We start from the raw sequence: 11080 nt of genomic DNA on the forward strand, positions 1-11080 counted from the left end.
CACATTTGATTGGGTCATTCTGAAGTCTGGGGGGCAGGGCTAGGCATACAGAAATACGCTACAGCCCTTTCCGTGCACGGTTCTGTTTATAGTCCCCAGCTCAACAAATTATGTGTTTTAAAATATGTTGCGACCGTCGGATTGTTGTTCAAAACGGAGGGATACTAGCTAAGGTGTGCGGGAGTTGGCGTATATAAGTTGATTGCTTTAAAACGGAGAGAAATGTCGTATTTACGCTGTTTAAAACGGGCTGATGGACGAAAATCTTTGGTTTTAGCCTAACGTATGGGGTGGTGTTCAATTCGCGAGCGGGTAAGGGGCCTACGTAATGTTTAAAGAACAACATCTAAGGTTATATGGAATTTACAAATCTAGATGTGAAGAAAGATTTTGAAAAGATGTTTTAATTTTCTTTTAAATTAGATAAGTTGCCGATGAGGAATCGTAAAAGGACGTGGCGAGGAGAGATGACGTGTGTTCGCTTCGGGTTTGCGCGATGAGCTCTGGGTATCGTAGTTTTAGTGTTTGTGAATGTTAAATGTGGGGAATGTTTGTGCTGCTGTGACACATTAAAGAACAACATCTAAGGTTATGTGGAATTTACAAATCTAGATGTGAAGAAAGATTTTGAAAAGATGTTTTAATTTTCTTTTAAATTAGATAAGTTGCCGATGAGGAATTGTAAAAGGACGTGGCGAGGAGAGATGACGTATGTTCGCTTCGAGTTTGCGCGATGAGCTCTGGGTATCGTAGTTTTAGTGTTTGTGAATGTTAAATGTGGGGAATGTTTGTGCTGCTGTGACACATTAAAGAACAACATCTAAGGTTATGTGGAATTTACAAATCTAGATGTGAAGAAAGATTTTGATTTCTGTTAAATTAGATAAGTTGCCGGATAAATTGCTATCGTTTTACCGGAAGTGGTCACGGACTCACGGCTTCTCAAACTACATTGTTCTACCGTCAACAATGTATTGAATGATCGGGAGAAACACACATCAAAATGGGTGAGTAAATAAGCTGACAATATTAGCATAGATGAATAAATAGCTAACGTTATCCAGTTGACATTACAGATCATAGCTTTCATAACGTCAGCTAACGTTAACGAAAGTAGAGTAGGTAAACACGTTCATGTTAGCTGTACTGGTTGTTCATAGCTTGCTAGCTAGCTAACGTTACCTAACGTTAGTATATCGATAGCCTAATTTAACGTTAGCTATTTATCCATACTCTAACTACAGTAAATGTCTGGATGTAACAGTACTGTATATCTGTATGTCGTGTATGTCATGATGAATTGAAAATGGGGACCTGATGTAAACAAGACTTTCTATCTCTCTGTTATGCAACCCCAATTAGCAGTTGTTTTTACTGTATTTATTCTGCAATCTTAAATAAACAAATCAAACCTTAGCTAATTTCCCCCCATGATGTGATTGATTGAAAACGTTATTAACAGATTGCAGAATGGGTACAATACAGTACGGCTAAATTCACACAAGTACTAAAGATGCAGTTTATGACATAAAGATATACAGTACTTTGTAAGAAAACGAGATAATAAAATATATATACATCCGAAGGGGACTATATTATTCTCATGTACAATGAAGTTGTGATATTTTCTGTATTGTCGCAGTGAAAGGGTTAACCCGTTGGTAGTGTGGTAGTGAAAGGGTGTATGTATCTAGCTTTTTAAATCCATTTCAAGGTACATTCACACACTGTCATACTTTTGTTTCTGAAAGACAACTACTGTTTCATATTGTGTCAGATTCTCAGATAGTGGTCCCCGCCACAACCGTGTCACCTAGTACTTTCTACAAGCTGGGCAATGACTCCTTCAAACTGGTGGCCCAGAAGATGAAGTGGGACGAGGCCAGGAGGCAGTGCCAAGCAGACGACGCATATCTGGCCAATATCCTGAACCCGATAATACAAGCCTTCATTACCCTGCAGATCCATAAGTTATTATCCATAAATTATTATTATTATCTCTGTGTGTGGCGTTAGGCGCTGAGCGTGGCACGAATAAATTATTTTTCAGCCCGCTTTTGTATCGTGCATAAGAACACAAATACTCTCGATAATCTATAGTTTATTTGAAAACTATTCATAAATCAGCCGGAAAATGACAATGTGTTTTGTGTATTCCAGTAAATGGCTATTTTCGTGGAATTTCTCTGAAATTACTAGAACTCTCCGAAACTATACTCGTATTCAAAACGGTATAAAACGGAAATGTACTGATGAAAAAACAATCCGTTTTGTACATCTTTGACTGCAAGCAAGTCATTGATAAGCGACGGGTGTATTAGACACATAGCCATAATTTAAGATATAGTTTATGCATTCGCAAATGTGCTCGTCCTCCCATTGATTAACGTGGTGGCATCCAAGCGATAAATTGTCATATCCGGCTGGCAACCAATGTGTTAACCCTTTCACTGCCACACGACAGAAGGTTAACCCTTTACTATCACGCAACCGACGGCGATGCTCCATCATTAGCTCTGCATCCGTGGAGCTAATGATGGAGCATCGCCGTCGGTTGTGTGATAGTAAAGGGCTAACCTTCTGTATTGTCACAGTGAAAGGGTCAAGGACACTGGGTCAGACAGTTGTTTGTTCACAGAGGATCTTGTTCTCTCTTGTGACTTCTCTTTTCTCAGACTGGCGGCCGGTTCAAGTGGGTGGACAACTGGCCTCTTTCCTAGTCAAGTCAAGTCAAGAGTTTTAATTGTCACGGCATACAGGTATACAATGAAATGCGGGTGGTCTTGCCCGCAACGATGTGCAATACAGTGGTACAACATATAATAGAATCCAATAAAAAAAAAAACATAGTGCAATAAACAGGTACAGGTAACATGGTGTGACATCTCGGTATCTGTACATAGTTATTTACAGAGCATGAAGGACATGCTACACCAAATGGGGGAGAAACGAGCCTACAATGAACGACGCCTGTGTCAGGGCTCTACAGTGCGAGCAAATTGCTCGCATATGCCCCTAAAAATATGTGTGTGCGAACCTGCAAAATCAAGTACTCGCACGGCGTGCGAGTGGGGCCGGCGAGTGCAGAGTACAGCCTCATTCGTCCTTTTTTTTCTCCGCTGCGAGAATCGTTAAAAAACTACAAGTCCCACAGTTCACAGCCGCATAAACGTTCCAATCACAGTAGAGTTTCCTGTGGTCACGCGACTGGAAACTGAAAGTAATTTTTAGCGTCAGCATAGATATATCTATGAGCGTCAGTGTCTGAGTCAGACAATACAGCCATGTATTGCCCATTCATTTTTATTTTACGCGAAAGATACCGGAGAATGAGAAGTCAGGCGAGGCAGCTCATGTTACAGAGGTGCTAGTTAACCAAGATACTGACGCTAGCCAGCATGCTAGCGAGGCTACACCCACTACTACCCCCACTGTAGCACCCAATGTACCCACTGTAGCTAACTAGCTAATGAAGCTACACCCAATGTACCCACTGTAGCTAACGAAGCTACACCCAATGTACCCACTGTAGCTAACGATGCTACACCCACTGGAGCCGGAGGGAAGACATACAAATTTAACGTGAATTGGCTAAACATTTTCCCATGGCTAGAGTTGGAAAACAATGTCATGTTTTGTAAATATTGCAGAAACAGGCAGGCAATACGCCCTTTGTGTCGGGAAACCCGCACCTGAAGAGATTCGGTAGTAAAACACAACGTCTCGCGGCGGCACATCCAGTCATCCAGTGTAGAGATTTGTACATATTGAGAAAGGAGAGACCATCCTTGTGAGTTTGTTTAGCACACACACACAGTGTGGGCCAGTGACTTTGGTGCTATTGCACAGTTCCGTTCCCATTTGAACATGCACATACAGAGTACTACTATACATGTACATTTATTTTTGTTTAAAAAATGTGAGTTTGTTTAGCACACACAGTGTGGGCCAGTGACTTTGGTGCTATTGCACAGTTCCGTTCCCATTTGAACATGCACATACAGAGTACTACTATACATGTACATTTATTTTTGTTTAAAAAAATGTGAGTTTGTTAATAAACTCAGTTACTAGAAAAAAATTCACTGTGCTCCTAAATTTCTTTGTGTGCTCCTAAATTTTTTCATTTAGGAGCACCTGTGCCCCTAATGAAAAAGGTTAGCGTAGAGCCCTGTCTACATGGACGTGGACCGAACGTGGAAGACGGCAGCATGCAGCAACAGCCACTACTCTCTCTGCAAGAGGTCACCAGGTCTGAATATCTCTATATGATAATAATAATAATAATAATAATAATAATAATAATAATAATAATAATAATAATAATAATAATAATAATAATAATAATAATAATAATAATAATAATAATAATAATAATAATAACTTAATTTGCATAGCACCTTCACAGCAGTAATGTAGACATAATGGACATAAAATAGACATAGGCATAATATTAGCATGCAATTAGCATAAAATAGTGCAATAGTGCAGTGCAATAAAATCGCTCAATTTTCCAGTACAATAATCACTGTGCATGTAATGAGTATAAGTAGCAGAGTGTATTAAAAGGCTACGGTGAACGAGGTACGTATTTAGCTTACTTTTGAAAATATTTAGTGATCTAGCCTAATGTCCATAGGGTGTTCCATGGCTTTGGTGCATCATTCGCAAAGGCTGCCTCCTTGATTTTCTTTTGGCTGTGGTTGGGAACCTTCAATAAACCAGTAGTCATTCATTAATTTGGCCGTCCTCAGACGGGTTCGCCAGTGGAGATTCCAATCATCCCGATCCTCCATACATCCGACCAGTTGCGTAGGGCTCTCCACACCTGCGTCCTTCCTCAGTATGTCTACATATGTTAGCGTGGGACGTCCTCTTGGTCGGTGCCCGTGTGTTGCCTCCCAGAGCACCAGCTTGGTGTGGGACATCCTCCTGGTCGTCGCCCGTGTGTTGACTCCCAGAGCACTAGCTTGGTGTGGGACGTCCTCTTGGTCGGGGCCCGTGTGTTGACTCCCAGAGCACCAGCTTGGTGTGGGACGTCCTCTTGGTCCCCGTGTGTTGACTCCCAGAGCACCAGCTTGGTGTGGGACGTCCTCTTGGTCCCCGTGTGTTGGCTCCCAGAGCACCAGCTTGGTGTGGGACGTCCTCTTGGTCCCCGTGTGTTGCCTCCCAGAGCACTAGCTTGGTGTGGGACGTCCTCTTGGTCGGCGCCCGTGTGTTGCCTCCCAGAGCACCAGCTTGGTGTGGGACGTCCTCTTGGTCGGGGCCCGTGTGTTGCCTCCCAGAGCACCAGCTTGGTGTGGGACGTCCTCTTGGTCGTCCCCCGTGTGTTGCCTCCCAGAGCACCAGCTTGGTGTGGGACGTCCTCTTGGTCCCCGTGTGTTGCCTCCCAGAGCACCAGCTTGGTGTGGGACGTCCTCTTGGTCGGGGCCCGTGTGTCGACTCCCAGAGCACCAGCTTGGTGTGGGACATCCTCTTGGTCCCCGTGTGTTGACTCCCAGAGCACCAGCTTGGTGTGGGACGTCCTCTTGGTCCCCGTGTGTTGACTCCCAGAGCACCAGCTTGGTGTGGGACGTCCTCTTGGTCCCCGTGTGTTGACTCCCAGAGCACCAGCTTGGTGTGGGACATCCTCTTGGTCGGGGCCCGTGTGTTGCCTCCCAGAGCACCAGCTTGGTGTGGGACGTCCTCTTGGTCGGGGCCCGTGTGTCGGCTCCCAGAGCACTAGCTTGGTGTGGGACGTCCTCTTGGTCGTCGCCCGTGTGTCGGCTCCCAGAGCACTAGCTTGGTGTGGGACGTCCTCTTGGTCGCCCCCCGTGTGTCGGCTCCCAGAGCACCAGCTTGGTGTGGGACGTCCTCTTGGTCGGGGCCCGTGTGTCGGCTCCCAGAGCACCAGCTTGGTGTGGGACGTCCTCTTGGTCGGGGCCCGTGTGTCGGCTCCCAGAGCACCAGCTTGGTGTGGGACGTCCTCTTGGTCCCCCGTGTGTCGGCTCCCAGAGCACCAGCTTGGTGTGGGACGTCCTCTTGGTCCCCCGTGTGTCGGCTCCCAGAGCACCAGCTTGGTGTGGGACATCCTCTTGGTCCCCCGTGTGTCGGCTCCCAGAGCACCAGCTTGGTGTGGGACGTCCTCTTGGTCGGGGCCCGTGTGTTGCCTCCCAGAGCACCAGCTTGGTGTGGGACGTCCTCTTGGTCGGGGCCCGTGTGTCGGCTCCCAGAGCACCAGCTTGGTGTGGGACGTCCTCTTGGTCGGGGCCCGTGTGTCGGCTCCCAGAGCACCAGCTTGGTGTGGGACGTCCTCTTGGTCGGGGCCCGTGTGTTGGCTCCCAGAGCACCAGCTTGGTGTGGGACATCCTCTTGGTCGTCGCCCGTGTGTTGCTCCCAGAGCACCAGCTTGGCGTGGGACGTCCTCTTGGTCGGGGCCCGTGTGTCGGCTCCCAGAGCACCAGCTTGGTGTGGGACATCCTCTTGGTCCCCGTGTGTCGGCTCCCAGAGCACCAGCTTGGTGTGGGACGTCCTCTTGGTCGCCCCCCGTGTGTTGACTCCCAGAGCACCAGCTTGGTGTGGGACGTCCTCTTGGTCGCCCCCCGTGTGTTGACTCCCAGAGCACTAGCTTGGTGTGGGACGTCCTCTTGGTCCCCGTGTGTCGGCTCCCAGAGCACCAGCTTGGTGTGGGACGTCCTCTTGGTCCCCGTGTGTTGGCTCCCAGAGCACTAGCTTGGTGTGGGACGTCCTCTTGGTCCCCGTGTGTTGACTCCCAGAGCACTAGCTTGGTGTGGGACGTCCTCTTGGTCCCCGTGTGTTGCCTCCCAGAGCACCAGCTTGGTGTGGGACATCCTCTTGGTCCCCGTGTGTTGCCTCCCAGAGCACTAGCTTGGTGTGGGACGTCCTCTTGGTCGGGGCCCGTGTGTTGCCTCCCAGAGCACCAGCTTGGTGTGGGACGTCCTCTTGGTCCCCGTGTGTTGCCTCCCAGAGCACCAGCTTGGTGTGGGACGTCCTCTTGGTCGGGGCCCGTGTGTTGCCTCCCAGAGCACCAGCTTGGTGTGGGACATCCTCTTGGTCGGTGCCCGTGTGTCGGCTCCCAGAGCACTAGCTTGCTAGTCGGAAGTACCTGGTGTCGGTGGCAGTGACCTGCAAGTTTCATCCTCCTGGATGCCACCTTGTCGCTCAGCCTTGGTAGTCCCCCGTACAGATGCTTGTTGGTTACATGCTCATTCAGAACGCAGTTTCCCGCCTGATCTCAAACCTACCGAAGTCGGCCCATGTCACCCCACTTCTTAGGGACCTGCACTGGCTCCCCATTGCTGCACGAATCCGCTTCAAGGCCCTCGACCTGGCATATCGTGTGGCAAAGGGAACCGCTCCCGCCTACCTCCGGTCAATGGTCTCTAACTACACACCCTCAAGACCCCTACGCTCTGCATCTTCTGGCCGCCTCAGATCTACTCCTATCCAAGCTCCGGGAGGGTCATCAAAGAGAAGTCGCCTATTCTCAGTCCTTGCCCCATAATGGTAGAACGAACTTCCCACCACAGTTAGGACAGCCGAAACTCATCCAATCTTTTGCTGTCGACTAAAGACACACTTCTTCAACCAATATCTGAAATACAATTAATAAATATATCTAACCCTAACTAACCTTACTGTCATGCACTTGTCCTAATATACTAACCCAGTGGTTATTCCTAATACCATTATTTATTGTTAACTTGTACGAAAGGGGTACTAGAACTAGCAAACTCTTCCACACAATTCTCAAACAATGCAAGGGGAATTGAGAACATAATAACTAACATTCTCACATAGCAAGTGAGAAAATGAAGAACAACTGTGAAAATTAAGAACAACTGTATTTCAGCAAATGTACTTCATTCAAACACTCTCTGAATGAACACTCTCCATATCTCTCTCACACTCTCTCCATCTCACACACTCTCTCTCTCTCTCTCTCTCACACATGCACAAAGTGTAACAGGCGAGGGATAATACAGTTCAAACAAATAAGTGTATTTCTCTGTCTTGTCAGATTCTATCTCTCCCCCACTGTGTCTCTCCCTCTCCATCTCTCTCCCCCCTCTCTCTCCTCTTTCTCTCTCCCTCTATCTCCTTCCCTTTCTCTCTCCTTCTCTCTCCCTCTCTCTCCTTCCCTTTCTCTCTCCCTCTCTCTCTTCCCCCTCTCTCTCCCCCTCATTCTGTCTCTCTCACACACACACACAAATTTTGCGTGGGCTGATCCATAGTGGGCGAGTGCCTGCGGTCAACCGCGGTGGCGATCAAACTAAAATATTTTTATTGTTTGCGGTTAATTTGCGACCTGGTTAGTTAAAATACAAATATAATTAGCATAATACCGCCGATATCCTGCATCAAATCCCGACTCTTTCCAGAGGGATCTTCTTCCAATCAAATAAAGTCTAATCCGACGGCAGTAACAGCATAAGGATGAATGAATAGTGATGTGGATGTAAATCAACAAAACACTTGTAGTTAGGGCTGGGCGATATGGCCTAAATATGATATCACGATATTTTCTGACCTTTCGGCGATACACGATACACATCACGATGTTTTTCTTTTTTACCCCAAACAATTCATTATGAGGCTTACCAAGACAGTATTTGAGTTTGCAAGCTAACATTAAAGACAAAATAAAATACCCATGCATTTAGCATTTTTATATTAGATTTAGATTATTAGATTATATATTGCATATGAGATATTATATGATTTAGATATGAAATATGATGAATTGAAAATGGGGGACCCTGATGTAAACAAGACTAAAGTCTTTCTCAGGTCTGCATCCCCTTAACAATTGTATGTATTGAGCTGTACTGTACCCATTCTGCAATATGTTAAAGTTTTAAATCAATCAATCAATAAATAGCATTTTAGCATTTTTATGAAACTACTGTATATATGTATGTCTCTAAATGTTTTGATGAATTGAAAATGGAGGACCCTTATGTAAAAAAGCCGAAAGTCTTTTTCTGGTCTTCATCCTCCTGTACTGTATTGTACCCATTCTGCAACCTTTTAATACAGTTTTCATTCATTCATTCTGACGGAAACATAATCATTTTGATTGACAGTCGAGTCTGCCAATGACGTCACACCGCTTGCACCCGCCCTGCTGTTCTTAGCACCAATCGGCAAGCGTTTGACTTCCTGAATGTCCCGTGTGCTAAACATCAACAAAGCTACTAACGTTAGCTCCCCGCGGCCGTCGAGTAGGAGACCAGTGCTTGACTAAATGAGGCATAATGATTTTACTACAACGAATGTTATAATAAAAGCCTTTCCATACATCTGTCTGATTGAAAACTTTATTAACAGACCGCGGAATGGGCATATCTCAGCACAGGCTGAGATATGAACGAGTAACGTGTGGACAGATTGACGCGACACAATCCTCTTGGGCAAAACATCACGATATCCACGATACGTTGAAAAAGTGTATCGTTAATGAACTGTACCCGATATTTATATAATATCGTCATATCGCCCAGCCCTACTTGTAGTCCATTCTAGAAGTGACGGAAGGCTTTGAGAAACGAGTGTTCAGTCGCTCGGTATAGTGTGTGGCTACTTACCAGCTTTCGCTATGCGAAACTTAATTTAGTCTCTTGAAACCTGTTTTTTCATGCATTAGTATTATCTCATCCCGATTCTCCTTATTTCAGGTGAGTGGCACTGGATCGACAACAGCGTCGTGGACTACACCAACTGGAAAGTCGGGTATCTCATGATGCAGCAGTTAAGGTGTTGATACCATTCAGCACCACATATCTGTGTGAAGCTGGCTTTTCATCCATGACGGCTCTGAAAACAAAATATAGGGCCAAGTTGAGCCTTGAGGATGACATGCGTGTTGCCTTGTCAAAGATCTCCCCACGTATTGACCGTATTATTAGCCGGCAGCAGCAGACCTCGCATTGAGCTAGAAATTTCCACTGAGTGAACTAGTGCTTATTTTCTGTATTTATTTATATTTTTTGAGAAATGGTAACTTGGTGATCCTTTTCTGTATTTAAAAAGAATACATGATTTTCTGTTTTTGAGAAATGGTCAAACTTATCCAAATATGCTATTTTTATGGAGAACAGTGCAGTGCAGCTGCAACAGATAGCACTTTAGTGATCCTTTTCTGTATTTAAAAAAAATACATGATTTTCTGTTTTTGAGAAATGGTCACACTTATACAAATATGCTATTTTTATGGAAAAGTGTGCAGCTGCATGTGCAGCTGCAACAGATAGCACTTTAGTGATAATTTTCTGTAATTATTAATGCTATTTGATTTACTAATAACTACAAGCAGTGTAATGTCAACAGTACTAAGCCATTTAGACCTGAAACACCTGTTAATAATGCATTATATAGCCTGCATATACACACAAATGTGTTTCCCGGTTTCTTAAATAAACATTATTTTTGAAAGCAAGCACTTTTGTCATCATTGTAGCAAAAAAGACAGGACCGGAAAAGTCTTTATCGTATGTAGGGGTGACCCCCCCCCCCCCCCCCCCAACCACCTCCAATGTACAGTCCCCCCCCCCACCCCACCTACCCAACCTCCTCCAATGTACAGTTTCTACGTCAAATGTATATACTCTCTTTTCTGGACTATTTTTGTATCACAAACGGTACTGTATTTGCAAATCTGGTAAATCTGGTATGTCATAAATGTATAGATGTAGCAGTACTGTCTATCTGTGTGTCATGTATGTCATATATGTCCTGATGAATTGAAAATGGGGGACCCTGATGTAAACAAGACGAAAGCCTTTCTCTGGTCTGCATCCCCTTAACAATTGTGTGTATTGAGCTGTACTGTACTGTACCCATTCTGCAATATGTTAATACAGTTTTCAATCAATCATTCGGTCATGTTGCATTGCAACTACCGCCCTGTTTCTATTCTTATCTCCATCTCGAAAGTCATGGAAAAAATAGTCTACGAACAGGTCGAAAAGTACCTAGCGGAAAAAAATCTAATCTACGAATTCCAATCTGGCTTCAGAACATCCCACTCCACTGACACATTGATTGATTGAAAAGTTTATTAACAGATTGCAGAATGGGT

The 11080-nt window shown here is 45.3% G+C and overlaps 1 protein-coding gene across 4 annotated transcripts; it reads left to right on the forward strand.

The window, feature by feature from the left end:
* Positions 1 to 908: 908 nt before the first annotated feature.
* On the forward strand, positions 909 to 10401 carry LOC311238537 (macrophage mannose receptor 1-like). Of its 4 annotated transcripts, none has more exons than XR_014620373.1 (5): positions 909 to 1007; positions 1778 to 1970; positions 2676 to 2759; positions 4132 to 4252; positions 9678 to 10401. XR_014620373.1 is itself a non-coding variant. In XM_084326639.1 (4 exons), exons 1-4 carry the CDS (start codon positions 1004 to 1006, stop codon positions 9679 to 9681), a joined length of 285 nt encoding a protein of 94 aa, XP_084182765.1. In that variant the 5' UTR covers positions 909 to 1003; the 3' UTR covers positions 9682 to 10401. The 4 variants fall into 4 exon arrangements, 1 of the variants encoding a protein (XP_084182765.1); XR_014620374.1 differs by having other exon boundaries at positions 4132 to 4244; XR_014620375.1 differs by having other exon boundaries at positions 4158 to 4252.
* The last annotated feature ends 679 nt before the right edge of the window (positions 10402 to 11080 follow it).

This window comes from Notolepis coatsorum (assembly GCF_963971535.1).
Source record: "Notolepis coatsorum genome assembly, chromosome: 12".
In the NCBI taxonomy this organism is placed as follows: Eukaryota; Metazoa; Chordata; class Actinopteri; order Aulopiformes; family Paralepididae; genus Notolepis; species Notolepis coatsorum.